This window comes from Argiope bruennichi, chromosome 6 (genome assembly GCF_947563725.1).
Source record: "Argiope bruennichi chromosome 6, qqArgBrue1.1, whole genome shotgun sequence".
Taxonomy (NCBI): domain Eukaryota; kingdom Metazoa; phylum Arthropoda; class Arachnida; order Araneae; family Araneidae; genus Argiope; species Argiope bruennichi.
The window spans coordinates 100,416,074-100,432,868 of record NC_079156.1 but is presented as its reverse complement, the minus strand read 5'-3'; the positions used below and the strand labels follow the sequence as shown (position 1 = coordinate 100,432,868).

At 30.3% G+C, this 16,795-nt stretch overlaps 1 protein-coding gene across 1 annotated transcript in view; it reads right to left on the bottom strand.

Annotated features, from left to right (window-relative positions):
- The window catches only part of LOC129972112 (transient receptor potential cation channel subfamily M member 2-like), a 141,613-nt gene that overhangs the window by 64,809 nt on the left and 60,009 nt on the right, over nt 1–16,795 (bottom strand). The window contains exons 3-4 of the mRNA XM_056086102.1: nt 4,840–5,049; nt 467–643 (exon numbers count right to left, since the gene is read on the bottom strand). Of these exons, the coding sequence (XP_055942077.1) occupies nt 467–643; nt 4,840–5,049 (387 nt within the window). The remainder of the gene's footprint in view (nt 1–466; nt 644–4,839; nt 5,050–16,795) is intronic.

Genomic DNA, 16,795 nt, shown 5'->3' with positions numbered 1-16,795 from the left:
TTGTAACTTGGAGGGAATGACTCTGTTTGTGGTTATTTTATTGATATATTCATTTGCAAAAAATATTTTTTAGGGTGATTTGCGCCTTTTCTTAAGATATTTTCCAAGAGTTAGGACTCTACCCCGTCCGTTTCTTTTACTTAATTCCCTTTCAAAATTGCTCAATAAGTCCCAATCTCAGTCGTCCTTTGTATTTGACACTCAAGCTACATCTATTCTTTTCTTTACCGTATATTATAATACTGATACAGTGCTTGGTAATTTTACAATCATTTTATGTAGTATCTTATCACTTCAGACAAGATCTATTCATTTTACCCATAATAAAAACAAAGAGAAGATATTTTGGACAGTTCTTTTCGAACTTCTCTATTTTTGCGAGTAATAAATTATAAAATTTGTATGAAGGGGAAAAAGAAAGAAATTAATTGCTGAAGTATTATTTTAGTAGATCAGTGTAACTTACGCTTATAAGTCCCTTCTGGAAATTTTTTATTTGCCTCGTGTTTGTCCACTGAGATAATGGAGCTACGTTCGACATGACCACCAAAACAATCCTCGGCGTGCCGAGTTTCCATTCCTGTAGGATATGGCCAGTATCTTCCATGTTAGCATCATGGTTTACTTTCAAGTAAGGTCGACCCTGTAAATAAAGATCACTAAACGTTTATACGTTTTTACGAGATTTTAATTGCATTTATGACACAATAAAAATTTCATAAAAAAATATCGTTTTCTACTGTATTTATGCAATTTTCAATTTTTTTAACGCAATGATTTTAATTTCAGAAAGTTGTAAGCATTGTACCTCAAGGTTGCAATATGAAAATCTTTTCGGATTATTTTTTATGTAGTTAGTAGTTGAATTTCTCATAGAGCAATAGTATGCAGTATGCCCACTAAAGCCCCTTGCCACCCTCTTAACTTCGGAACGGTTGCTACTATATTCATGAAAGTGGTGTCTAGGTGTAATAAAGTAATCATGCAATAAAATAGCGTAGGTGAATAAGACCACCTACAGCGCCACCTGGTGAGAAAGTGCGGAGATAGCATTCCTACCTCGAAAACAGAACGAAATAGGGATAAAAGTAATTTTCAAACTTGTAGAATATCATCGATTTGGTACGAAAAGTTACCTCGTGGACATTAATACCATTACTATACCCAGACACCACTTTTATGAATATAGCAGCAGCCGTTGTAAAGTTAGGTGGGTGGCAAGGGACTTAAGTGGGCATACTGTATATTTAAAGAAATTGAAACCAAAATAATTCCCTTATTCACAAAATAATTCACTTATACCCTTCAAATATTTCAAAAAGTTTTCAGTTGGAAGATGCCATTTTGATTGTTTGAGCTACCATCTGTAAATGAATGTAGCAAGCATTGGAAGAAGCTGTTCGTGTTTAGTGCTTCGAATAGCACCATAAAATTCATAGATTTGCCACGGATGACAGCTTGAATGCTTGAGACTCATAAGTCTGTTGTTAAGGTTTTTTCACTGGGAAGTTCGAATTGCAGATTCGAAATTCTATTCCATCTAAAGATCCGATGAATCATGGACGTGGTCATTGAGAATGAAATAATCTCTATGGACAGGCATGGAAGTTGGACAAGTAGATGACGACTGAGATTTTGTTCTTGTCATTACACTACGGTTCAGTATTGCAAAGCCCATTGTATAATAGAACATGAGTTGCTTCTAAATTAGATGTTAAAATAATTAAACCAGATTAATAACTAAACCAAACACTTCAGAAAGTCAAGAAGTATGGAGTAAAAAAATAGGTAAGAGAAAACATTCAAACAGTCTCGTAGCTAACATTTATTTATGTAGGATTACCTAATTTGAAGAAGTTAAGGATTAGTGTTTCAAAAGAAATAGTGTAAATAAGATTAACAAGTACTATATTCCAAACAACAGGTATCAGATTTACCAAGTATAAGTTTCCAAATAACTTCACAGAATCATAAATAAATCTTAATGAAACATCTATTTATTTATTTGTTTGTTTAACAGTATGTAAATTCATTTTGTAATTTGACCACCGATTTTGGTTACTAGCAGTGCTGAACAATTCTAGTTTAACCGACGTTTGAAATATAGAATTAATTAATAATTTGTTTTTTAAAAAATTCATTAAAAAAGAAATATCAGACAACAGTTAAATCAAAGCATACGCTAAAATAGGCTGGTTAAAATTAAATCAAATGTTAGTTCAGGAATGGAATGATGCAAATAACATATTAGTTCAAGAAAACTATAAAGATTTCCATAAAAGAATCATTGCATATCAAACACAAATAGTAAAGTTAAAATAGTAAAAATAAAAATAATAGTGTATTAAAAAGCAAATTAAACAAATCTTAATATAAAGTATGGAAAAATCCTTTACCAAATAACTCTTATTTACTAGTTAATCTAAGATTCTAATAACAGAGTGATGAATAATTCCTTTCTAATATTTTTATAATTTTAATACGATGAAAATTATAAAAAGAAATAATTCTAAATGGTGTAATAAAGTTATTTGACATTTTTTAAATTATCAAAAATACTGAGTTATGGTGCGATTTTAGATTATTTATCAGACAAAAAAAAATCAACTTCATAAGAAACTAAAATAAATGAAAAATCAATTTAATTGCGACAAATGAATATAGTAAGGACAATGCAGAAATAAAGGGGAAAAATTACAGTATTCTCTGATTTGCATTGAGGAAAGTTTTTATGCGAAATCTAGTGAACACATCAGTTATTTGTCTTTTGGATTTTGATTTTCTTCTTTACTTATTCAGCATAACCCCCAGGGAGGGGCACCTCGAAATGAGGATGAGATGCTTCCGGTATGATGGTTGGATCTCGCCATCCTGGAGAGCACACAAAAAAGTGGGGGTCGGGCTTCTCCCATCGATGACGGGACGTACTTCTTTCGGGAAGGGTTGTACCGTGGCCGGTGATAGCCCTTAGGACTCAACTACAGTTCCGCCAATGTTGCTGTTGCGGCGGTCAGGTCATTATTCTTTATCCGTGTGCTTTCGGGCGGGTCGGAGAGTCAGTGATATGACTTACTAATTGCAGCAGAATTTAATTTTTATTATTTTTAATCTATGTTCAAAATTGAAAGTTATGTTTCAGTCACATGTTGATCTAGGTGTTCCACGATCTCTTTGGCCAACAAAAGATACTATAAATCTCCTTTATCAGGATACAAGCAGGGATAAAGTCTCAAAATAGAATTGAATTCCCTCAGTATCGGAATTTTTATCTCATAAGAATTTCTTATATGCTCGAAGATTGCTTTGGCCAGCAGAAGTTAATATACTTTTCCTCCGCCAAAATTCATTGATATGCGCCAAAAAGAATTTGAGCAACCAAATGGAAATTCATTCCCACAATATCAATATTTCTATCTCATCTTGACCTAGGTGCTCTAAGATCTCTTTGGAAAAGAGAAGATAATGCACTTCTCTTTTATCAGGATTCTTTGATATGTGACAGCAAGTGGGGTAAGAGTTTGTAAATCATCCTTCTGACACACCGACCCTCCACGAAGGCACACGAATTTAAACCATAAAACTGAATGACCGGACCGCCGCAACAGCAACTCTGACGGGAACTGTGGTTCAGTCCTAAGGGCCATCACTGGCCACGGTACAACCCTCCCCGAAGGAAGTACGTCCCGTCATCGATGGCAGGAGTCAGATCCCCCACCTATACCCTCCAGGGTGGCGAGATCCAACCCTCATACCTGAAACATCTCATCCTCATTTCGAGGTGTCCCCGGGGAGTGGTAAGAGTACGTAAATAGAAATTCATTTTCTCAATATCAAGACTTATACCTCTTAATATCATACGCGCTCCAAGATTACTTTGACCAATCGAAAATACCACAATTTTCCTTTATCAGGATCCATTGATATTTGATACTAAACAGAATTAGAGCAACCAAATGGATATTCAGACGCACAGTATCAAGATTTCTCTCTCGGTTCTAGATTGTCTAGATCTACATACTCTAAGATTACTTTGGTCAACAGAAAATATCACAATTCTCCTTTATCGAGATTCGTTGATATATGATACCAGATAGAATTAGAGCAACTGAAGGAAATCATTCCAAAAATATCAAGATATCTAATTTATAGTGATGTAGGTTATCCAAGCTTGCTTACGCCATTAAAAAATTCATCAATGTTTCCCTTTATCAGAATTTATTGATATGTGATACAAAGTACAATTAGAACAGCCAAATGGAAATTCATTTGCACAATATCGATTTCTATCTAGTTCCTAAATTGACTAGACCTAGGTACTCTAAGACTGCCTTGGTCAAAGAAAGTACCACGATTCTCCTTTATCAGGATTCATTGAAATGTGATACCAAACAGAATTAGAGCAACCAAATTGAAATTTATTCCCACTTTATCAAGATTTCTATCTTGCTAATAGATTTCTCAGACTTAGATGCTCCAAAACTGCTTTGGCCTATAGAAAATACCGCAATTCCCCTTTATAAGGATTCATTAATATATTCATTATACAAAACGAAATTAGAACAACCAAGTAGAAAATTATTCCCTCATTATCAAAAAATCTTAAGCATATTTATCCAAGTATTTCAAAATCTGATTCGTCAGCACAAGATACCGCACTCCTCTTTTTTCATCAGTAGTCATTGATGCTCAATATCAAGAGAGATTTTAGAGCTACCACATAGAAATTCATTCCCAAATCATTTCTATATTTTGTGGGTTTTCTTTAACGATCTGATAAATTTGAAAATTCTTAGAAAAATCTTAGTTTAATAATAAATATATGAATCATAGTTCACTCACCTCTTGATCGTAGCCAAAATTTCTCCAGAAAAATATTTCCCCTTTATTACCAGAAGGCTTCACCGGTTCATCGTTGGAAGAAACCGAAAGTAAATCGCTGTTGCTTCGTTTTACTTCAGTATCTTCTGTAACGGCTCCGTTCTGTTTGGACGGAGACACTTGACATTTGCTTCCCGTGATCCCTCGAATAAGCGAAGAGATCACAGATTGCTGTAAAAATTAAGACAAATCAACCAGACCAATCTTTAAATTGATACTGAATACAATTATAAAATATAATTTGGTTGTTGCTAATTTTTTTGGTTACTATCACATAGTCTAGACTGTAAACAGTATCGTGTTACAAATATTACAATATCTAAACTGTATCTATTACAATATCTATACTATAAACACAATCCTGTTACAAATATCACAATATCTAATATGTATTACAATGTCTAGACTGTAAACAGAATCATGTTACAAATATCACAACATCTAAACTGTATCTATTACAATGTCTAGACTATAAACACTATCATGTTACAAATATAAATGATATTTTTGGTTACTATCGCATAGTCTAGACGGTAAACAGTATCGTGTTACAAATATCACAATATCTAAACTGTATCTATTACAATATCTAGACTATAAACCTTATCATGTTACAAATATAAATGATATTTGTAACATGATAGTGTTAACAGTCTAGATACAAGCCGCAAATAATAAGATGGAAATGTATCATTCAAGATAAAAAAATGTTAAAAAAAAAACAATAAGCATCTAAGATAATAAATTTGTTTCACAGTTTACTTTTGAATATCAAATGCTCACTGCGAAAGGTTCATTTAAAAATTTCAATTGATATTTATTTAACTAGTATTATCTTCTTATTCATTTTTTATCATTAAAAATTAATTAAATTTTTAATTTGACTCAATAACTAGGAGCATATTATTGCATGAAATCATTGCATTTACACTTTTAAAAGAATTGGGTTTTTAAAATGTAAGAATGGATAAATTTTTATAATTGGAAAAAAATTGGCTTTTAAATAATAAAATTTTTTTCTAATTTTAAAAAAAATTAAATATTTGTGAATTTATTTAAGAAACTTTTTATTGCTAAAGTTGTAGCGGTTATGCACACGAGTCTTGCAACGATATCAAAATCATTTATGCATGTTTTTCATTGCCACTATAATAAAAAATAAATGCTTAAAAATATATCATAAAAAAGGCAAAACGTAAGCCAAAAACTTTATCATGTTATGATACTTCGAACTAGCGATTCGAATTTCCCTTCAGATTTCTTTTTTCGATATAAATTCGATGGTTTCTACAAAAATAGGTAAATAATAGAATACTTGGGTTTAAATGAGGATATATTATGGCAGAGAAATATATTACAGTATATTCGGAACGGAAGTTACTTTTTCTTCACTCTCCGTATTGAAGTTTTTAAATTATTCCAATGATATTAAAGAAAGAAAAATATAAAAATAATTTAAATAATGTAGGTGAAATTTACTCAGTAAAAAATTCCATACAGAGTGCAGTTCACTCATATTAACGTCCCGTTTTAAAGTAATACTAGGGCTATTTTTGGGACGTACCAGGCAATTTTGAACCGCGGTCAGAGGACGAGAACGATGTCAGAGCTTGCACTTCCCTCCAAACTAGAGATGCATAATCCACGATTTTTTGAATAAGAAATAATATTGCTATTGTTATTTTTAAATATGCGTTCCAAATATCTGTTATTTCAATCATATTATTAATTAAAAATTATTACTTAATATTAAATATAAAATTTATTAATTGTAATTAATACTTAATTTACTAATTTAATTAACGTGTGATTGAATTAATTTATCTGTTTCAGCTTGCTTCTTAAATTTTATTTTTTTCTCAAAACTATTTATTTATTAGAGTGAACCATTTTCTGGAAAAGATGAGTACATGTAATCAAAGTCAATCATGTCAGGAGCAATTAAAAATGATCTGTATGGAATAGTGCATCATCAAATACGAATAGCGGTCACTCCCGTAAAGTGGACCAGTGACTTCGCACTTTTCAGTGAAACCTCGCACTTTCCGGTGAAATCCTCGCTCCGATAAATTTCAGTGATATGCAATTCAATGATACGATACGATAATTCCAATAACCGGTCCGTTCACTTTTCAATCCAATCACAGATTTCTTTCGAGAGCTTCCATTGGACAGATCGTATCGCACCGCTCCGACAAATTTCAGTGATATCGTATCGATTGTTAGTTTCTATCGTGATCCAAAACCTGTAATCGAAATATCATCAGTAAGATCGTATGAAGGATTTGAATCACACCCCTCTTTGAAAAGTATTGATCACTGGTATTTGTGACTTTTTGATATTGGTTACGTAATAACCGCTCTGAAAATATTCGTCATCCCTACTCCAAACTTCCAGAAAACATCAGCGGAAAGACGTTTGGCTCTGATGGATTTAACATGCACCAGACCAGCTTACACGACGATTCCTCAGTGGAATTGGAATCTCAAGTCGAAACCTGACTACCAGACTACCGCGGTCCAAAACTTAAAGTAACGACAGTATTTAAGTATTGGAAAAAAAGAACCAAAAATAAAATTGGAAAATTTTCTTTAAGGCACAAGTACACGGTGGTTATAATTAAAATAACCATACTCAGAACCATGTAGAATCCATTTTCATAATGTACTTCGAGTTTTGGAGGAAGAAAACAGAAAAAAATAATAATACCTGTTAAAATTTTGACTACCAAATGTTTATATGCAATGTAGGAAAATTCTTATGCAAATTAAGGACATTTAATTTGCATAAGAATCACATTCAGACATTTAATTTGAATAGTAGTCAATGCCATAAATTCATTTGACTCTTTCAGCAACGGTCATGATCTTGCATTTGTCATTTATCTCCAGAATTTCCCCACTTCAATAAAGAACATTTCGATCTGTACTGAGTCTTCCTCTATTGAATATTCAGTGTTTGCACACTGTAGAAACTATAAATATTTTTGTCTACATCTATGCTTTAAAATCCTTCTTCAATAAGCATTTAGAGAAAAAATTCGAGCTTTATTGATCGTTTTTTTTTTTTTTTTCAGACTAGCAATAATGGTTTAACTGCACAGCGAGAATACTGACGCTCAAACGGTGAACGGTGCGAAAAGGCATGCGTCAAAGAATGGATTAAAAGATGAGTATTAATAAATTTTAAGAGATTTAGGAATTGAGTTTGTTTTCGAAGAGAAACCATGGTGAAGAAACATTTAATATTTAATATAAGTAATAAGAATAACAACTCATTTACATACAAAGTATTGAAAAACATAAAACATTGAAATAAAAGTATTTTTAAAGAATTGTATAGAGTTCCAAACGATTTTTTGATAACGCTGAAATTGATTTATTTTTGGTGGAAATGTTGCCAGCTGGGAAATAGAAACTGCGCTTAAGATTGTAAATAAGAAAAAAAATGTTAAATCGCGACAGTAAATATATGATGTAGCTTCTTGGGTTCAAACTGAGAGACAATACCTTTAATAGGCAACATGCGAAAACGTTTCAGCGTAATCATTCCTACAGATTAAATTTTTTCTAAAAAATGAAATTTGAAATTGAATCAAATTATTATGTGAGGATATTACAAGTTTTAAGTCATTGTTTTCTTAATTAATTTAAGTCATTAACCAGTTTAAACTGGTTTGAAACAATCACGTCACTATTAGATTACACTTGCGTCAATATTTAGAAAAAACTATGGTTTTGTTGTGTTTTTTTTAAATCTCAAAATCAAATAAGCTCCAAACTTTTTTTACTCAAGATTATTTGTGTGTGTGTGTGTGTGTGAAAATCCGTTTTAAACTGGATTGAAATGATCAAGTGACTATTGTACTGTGCAATCGTTAATTTTTAGAAAAGCGTTGATTTTTTCCCCCCCTTAAATCTCAAAAAGTTTCGAGCGCCAAAACTTTTTTTGATAGCTAGAAAAATTGAAATGAAAGTTTAAAAAAATAATATTAATATTATCATTATAACATATATAATTGGTACCGACATATATATATATATATATATATATATATATATATATATATATATATATATATATATATATATATATATATATATATATATATATATATATATATATATATATTCCGTGTTGTTACCCGTTTTCTTCTTTGTGCTTCTTCGGGCAATAACTTCTTATGATCTTTCCTTTATTGGCCAAACTGGAAAATCAGGTACTTGGCGGACATTTGTGCCAAGGTGTAACATTTTACTGTCGATAAATCGCCAAAATATGACAGCCTTGATTATCATTTTCTAATAAACTTAAAAGCGAAAAATTGATGCCTCAAAAGCGATAAATGGCCAATTTTCTACCGTGTAATTTATTGCTTCAAAAACATCAAACCAAAATAACATTATGTTCATGATAATAAGGAGTCAAATAAAATGTATCAGTTTATTTGAAGAACAATTTCCAGATTTATGTTATCGTTATCTTACAAATTTCTATGTGTAATAAAGAATTTTTCATACATTTAATAGAATTTTTTCCGACTGATAGAAAACACTTTATTGAATAATGCATAGTAAGAATCATATCTAACAACTTATAAACACAATCCTAATTTGAAAGTAAATTAGAAGACCAACAGGATAAAAATTTTGATTTTGCGTTAAAGGAAGACTGAGTTCTTAGGTACTTCTGCACTTAAGTCTTGAATTGATTGTACATGTACTTTTATTGTACAGATATTGATTGTAAAGGGGGTAAACCATAAAAGAAACCTAAAATATTTCCAGCTTTTCGTGATTAGAAGGGTCTGCTCGCGATTGAAGCCGAGGTAAATTTGCGCACAAAATATGGAACACTAAACACGAATTGGTGGATTTAATCACGCGATGATTTCATGTCTGAGTGCACTGCGATATAGATTTTCATACAATCTATTATTCATGTTTTTTCCTTCAGATGTCGAAATCTATGTCTGAGAGGAAATTGGAAAATATATCTTAATTGGAATTTGTTCGATAATCTATCAAATTTCGATAATGAAAATGGTTGCTAAACATATTAGATTTCATATAGAATAATCTTTCATACAATATGAAAAAATATCAGGGAATTAGCAGTTGGTGAATCAATAATTGCCATTATACTGTACATGAAACTATTTAGATATTCGTTGAATAATCGACAAAGCCAGGTTAAAATTTATCAGTTCACAAATATAACAAACTTTTGTTTCCGAACTAGCTAAACATGTTTCTTAGAAAATATTTTGCCAGGCAATGTTTTGTTCTTTAAGCCTTAAAAATCTTATCTTTCAAATCACAGAGAGTTAGTTATTCATAAAATAGCCAATAAAATCCTTACAGCAAAATTATACCAAAAAATAGCATAATAATTTGGTTTCGAGGAAGCTCAAATATTTCTTGGAAAGAAAAAACGAAGCTGTCGTGAAATCGAAAAAATAATATGAATGGATTACTATTGAAGATGTTATCACATTTTAACTAAAAATATCGCTTTATTCTCTGTACCAAACTAATCAAGAAAATCTACAGAATATTCCTGCATTTTGTTCTTCACTCTATAACTAAAAACTAAAAGGGAGGATATGATAACAATAAAACCTAATTACCCCGATGGTTAACATTCCCGCCCTGCGGTATAAAGTCCGAATTTATGACAACTCTTATTGCCCTCCTAATAACCAAAAATTGACTTCATTCTATTCCATTCTTTAACATATCCAACTCCCTGAAGAAACTTGAAATAGATCAAGAAACTAGAGAAAGCTGGATTTTAATTAAAAATCTATCTAGTTTTCAAAACTTTTTCCCTAAAATATTGTTTTCAAATAGCGCCATCTGCAAATTCTTCTTTGGTAAATGAAGTTATTTTAGGTATATTTACTTTGATTTCTTGGCATTAAAAACATACAGACTTTTTTTGCCGAAAGAGACCGATTTGCCGAAAGAGATAATATTAGAAGGTAATATATTAGAGATATATGAAAAGAGACACTGAGATCAAAACGTTTATATAGTGCCTTTTCCTGACATCGTTCATTAGTTAATCTATTAAAACGACACTGTGAATGTAGAAGCTCTATGTTAATCTACAGCCAAATTCTGGAGTGGAAACTCAAATATAAACAGGTATATGTCAAACATTAACACCAGAAATATTTTTCTATCCAGGAACTTTACAGTAACAATTAATTAGAAAGTTGAGGTTTAGGTGAGGAAATTGCAAAATGTTATGTGTTGAGTATAAAAAAATTGTTCAATAGAAGTACAGTGATGGCCAAAATTGTGGACACTTTCAGAAATTTTTATGTTTTCTAACTTTGTATGCTTATAGAAAATGTAACGTTTTACAGAATGCAAACTCTTACATATCATTTTAAAGACAATTTAATGCTAATTTCAATACAAAAAGCAAAATTCAAATATTTTAAATACAAAAAAAAGTTGAGTGGTAATAATTATCGACATACATTAGATGCTGATGACTTCAGTGAGTTATCAGTACTTAGTAGGGAGGCTTTTGGCTTTTATTACAGCTTCAATTTGATGTTTCATTGAGCTGACGAGAGTTTTAAGCTCTTCCTTTGATATTACAGGATGTCAGGAAACAATTATAACCTCAATTAATTCTCTTTTATTTGACGAACGCTTCATATGTACAAGAGTTTTCAAATGGTGCCATAAGTTCTCAATAATTTTGAAGTCCGGACTGTTTCCTGACTTCAAAATTATTGAGAACAATTCAATGCTATTTGTACTAAAGCACTCTTTCGATATTTTTGCAAGCAAGGAGTTGAATCCTGCTGAAAATTAAATGATGCGTTGTTGGGAAATAGATCAGTGATGGGTTGTGTAAATGTTGATTCTAGAATAATGTCATTGTATTTTCTTGCATTTAATGTCCCCTCGATAACATGAAGGAGACCACTATCGTCTGCTGACATGCATGACCAAATCATAACACTAACTGAATGCTTCATAGTTGCCTGAATGTAGTCAAGATGTAGTACTTTGCCTATTCTATGTCTTATCTATGACAACATCATTTTTTATTGTAATGTTTTTTCCATAGCAGAAAACAATAAACAGCATTGGAACGGCATCCGTAGAAGGAAAATCACCAGTACTATACAGACTAAGATGAAAAGAGAAAACAATTGTGGTGTGCCTACCAGAGACGTGAAAATCAGCAGATTCTTTTCGCATGGCATGTGCTTTGGTTCTAGGCACTATCTGCTGCATGCAAAGTTTCATAGTGGAAGTAGGTCAAGTAGAAAATTTTTGAAAGACAATTATTTTTATTTTTCTGTTGTTTCTCTGCTGTCATTGGTTATTTTCCCTTTTTGCCTTTGTCTGTTTAGCGTTGGTGATTTTCATGCTATAAGTATCGATCCAACCCTAATTATAGTTTTTCTATGAACATATTACAGTGAAAAAAGTTGATGTTTCCATAGAAAAGTTTGAAATTTTGTCACTGCAACGGTGACTGTTAGAACTTAGCTGTTGTTTTTCTCATAAGATTCTTAAGCACTTATCTCAAAATTCCTTTAAGCAAAATTTTATTCCGTTTCTCAGAATCGTATGGTAGTTACAATATCATATATCGGGATAGTTTTTTTAATATAATCACCCTGTTTATATAACAAACAGAAGGAAAAGAAGATGTTGGTCCAGTGGCTAGTATTAATATTAAACCAAACACTAGTCATTTGTAAGGCATTATGTATTAGCAAGTGCAATTCAAGTAACACAAATGTTTAATTTTGATAAATTATTCGTAGAAAAACGTTAAAAAATATTATAATGATAATTTAACGGACTTTGTTCAAAAATTGAAATTCGATCGAAAATCATTAAAAAACTGAGCTATTCTTAATATGAATTTTTTTTAATTAATAAAGCACAGTAACAAAACAAAGTAAATAAAAAGCATTCTGCGAAATTTCATTCAAATATTATTTTATGACAAAAGAGCCAGTTGAAATATATAATAATATTCAAATACAATAAATACATTATGTATTAGCTAATGCAATTCGAATGAAACAAATGTTCATTTTAGATAAATTATGCACAGAAAAGATTTAAAAAGGTTATAATGAACAGTTTAAAGGATTTTGTTCAAACAGTGCAACTGAATCAAAATTCATTAAGAACAGGTAATTTTAAATAAGGGATGTTTAAAAAATTAGTAGAACATTTAAGGGCAAAACAGAACAAATAAAATGTGCTTTACAAAACATTATCGAGCCACTAAAATTTTGTAACAAAAACGCCTCTCGAAACACATAATCATATTTTCATTTTGTTTCAATAATTGAAAATAATCCGTCTATACGAAACATAATCAAATGAATTTGTTGTAATTTGAATAAATTTTCAATCAAGAGTTTTCAATCAAAAGTTCTTGATATATATAATGTACAGGAAATTGAAAAGTATTTTTTTAATCAGCTGCATTTAAAGAGCATAGACTTAATACTTGCATTTAGAAAGTATAAGTTGTTTATTAGCATTAACAAATTTTGCTATGAAACTTAAAACAAAATGAACAAAATGCTTAAGAGTGCAACGAAGAAAGCACTTCAAAATAGAAAATGAAAACTGCTGTGAATATTTCGTCATGAAAAAATAAATAATTCTGCTCCGTCAATAAAACAGACCTATTTATTTTCAAAAGAAATCAAGAGCAAACACAAAACCATTTTCGATACTTTTTATTGTAAATGAATTTGAGTTCATCTTTATACTGCATTATCATACTTGCATATTATCTGCTGCATTTGGAATCGATATCCTTAACCTTTCGAACATTAAAGTGCTTTTGCCAAAGATATTCATAAAAGTAAAAAAAGCATCTTAAATTAATTTACTGCTATAAATCTCTAGTTCTCGCAATTTTTTACATAGAATTTTAGCTCAGTTACTTTGGGTAACATTTATAACTGATAAAGAACATCAATCGCTGCCAGTTTGTGCTTATGTCGTTGTCTTTGCTGCATATATTAATAAATAGAAGAAAGACTATAATGTTGCTACTTGTACAAGAAATGAAAGATATTTTTAAAATGTTAACCGCCTTTTCATGCAGCAGCAAAAAATGCGTTTCATTCCTTTTTTCAACGCAACACTTAAAGGTAAATTTTATAATGTTTATTTTTAATGCAGCAAACATAGAGTCCCATACACTTTACAATATACATGCACTTTAAAAACCAATAAAAAATAGCGTAAATTACAGAGTTTTTTTACAAATATTATTAAAATTTATGCACTTGTTAATTCATAAATGATTATACTAATGAGAAAGATTAGGTCAGTGGTGAAAGAATCATAAGCAATTTTTGCACGTTTTTGAAAAAGGCTTGGAAACATGACTACATCTCTTTCAATTCTCCATTTATTCACTCTACATTTCTTTTTATCGCTTTGGCAATTTCCACTTGAAAGCGTTAGTCAAATAAATTGCTTCATATTATGTTGGAGGACATTATTTCTTTAACTAAGCGTGCAATGATTATCCGAATAATACAGGCTTTGCAATACATTAGTAATACCTAAAAATACATACCGTAATAACAAGAAACCTTCCAACAGTGACAGTAAAAGTCCCAAGTCAAACTGTAAATAGCACAAGAATAGTTTTCTTCTAACCAACTTTAAAAACGTTTTTAAATTCCATCACAATATTCGTATACTTTACTATTTCATAATTTTTCCAATATCAAGATGAAAATTTATCAATTTATTCCAACTTCGCATTTTATATTGTAATTGCACCATCTCTTTAACAGACTGTTCTCAAAATTGATTGCATCATTATAAAATAATACCTCTGATAGCTTCCAAATCCTTGTAATAATTTTCATATTCGCTAATGTTCATAAATGTTTTCAGATTTCTGTTTCTTCATTGATTGTATTGTCACTACTTACGATAAAAAATATAAGTAATATCGTGTTTCAATGCTTCTGAAATGAAAAACTGACGAAAATACTTTCGTGAGAAAATGATGGAAAAAAGAATTCTAAATTCTACCATTAAATAGTTCATACACACTGTTCAATTTCTACATATTTTTTTAATAAAATACAGTAAGATATACTTTATGTCTTTATACAATGTAAGATATGTAAGATATGTCTTTATACAATGAAATAAACATCTGCGTCTTTGTCGAACTCGACTCATATAAAAATGAATTACATTTATTCTTTAGTGTGGTTTTATCAAATATAAATATTTCTTTTCATTTATTAGGTTTCACAAGTTAAATTTGAAATAGTGTTGAACCAGTATTAAGTACGGTGTGCCTCTGAGATTTCACTAGTTAGAGATCCAACCATTTTGAAACATGAATACAAATAAATACCATGATTTCTGTAATCATTAGAGACCGTTCTATCTCTAATAGTAGGTTAATAGGAAAACACATAATATATTTTTAAATGAAGTCTCATTTGACTAGATATTCAATTCGTTAGTGTAGCAATCATTAGCTTTCACAAATGGAGAGCAATTGTGAATTTGTGAATTTTGAATTTTCATTTATAATTTAAATGACTCGCAGTACTAAAAATGAAAATTGACATTTGAAATAAAACTTATCTGTCAAAACTATCTAAATTTTTTGAATTACATTGTCTGAAACTATTAATTGTACTTTACTAGAAGATTTGGTTTTAATAACAATGTCTAAATGACTTTCATTTTCCATAATGACTGAACTTGAAAATATTTTAATTCATTATTTTATGCATTGAGTTCAATCAATTACAAAATACAAGTTAACAGCATTATTTTCTTTTGCCTATTCTGATTTACATTCTCTTTCATAATGTAAACATGACAACATTTTTTTAATTCCACTTACAATTTTTTAATAGAAGAAGGCTCAGATAATGAAATGTACACTTTCATTAGAAATTGTTACGCTTTTGTGGCTTTCAAACGCATTAGAAAATTAATATTAGGCTAATTTTTAAAAAATATTTAATATGTTTTATCTTTAAAAATTTTTTTAACAGGTTTTTTTATTTATAATAAATCTAATCAATCTCAGAGAAGTTCAGAGATAGATTAAAGTTGCTCCAAGTTCAAAGTACAATAGGTATATACAAACAAAATTACCCATTTAACATCGGGTTTTTATATTCACTATAAAATGTGTGCTTCACATTCATTATAATACTGATAAACATACTTATTTTATTTGAGAAATTAGATCCTAAAAAGTTATTTTCAACAAGTTCAATTTTCTAAAATAATTGCGCCATAAAATTAAATTCTTCCAACAAAATTATAAATTACCAAAATACTCACTCAATGGGCCTTTTTTTTAATTTTTAATACATACGAGCCTATTTTTTGTAATTCATATTTACTAGCTACTCTGTAAAAATCAAAGAATCGGATATTTGTTTTAATATAGCCACGTATACTTATATTGGGATTTGCTGTGGTTTAACGCAAAGAAAATATACTTGCAATCTTAATTATGCACAGCAAAATAAGATCATCCTCCAAACCTTTCACACATACTTTCTAACAAATGTATATATTTATCATTACGCCATTGGTAGTTAGGAAAGAGCGTGTTAATGGGCGATCTTTGGCGATTTTTTTTTATAACTAACCGCTTGAAAATGGTCAATACGCAAGTACCAGAATACCGAATGTGTATTTCAGATGGGTTTTTTTCCCTTCTCATTAAAACCAACATTTGCCACAGAACTATAACTGTAGTCACAAAATCATCCATCTATAGTTGTTGCTTTTGTTGTTATTGTGTCAGCTGCTGCTCGGACAGCCAGAAGATGAAGTGATAGACTTCATCTGATGAATTTTGTTCAAAGTCTGATAGAATGCTACTTATTTAATATTGGGTAATGTTAAA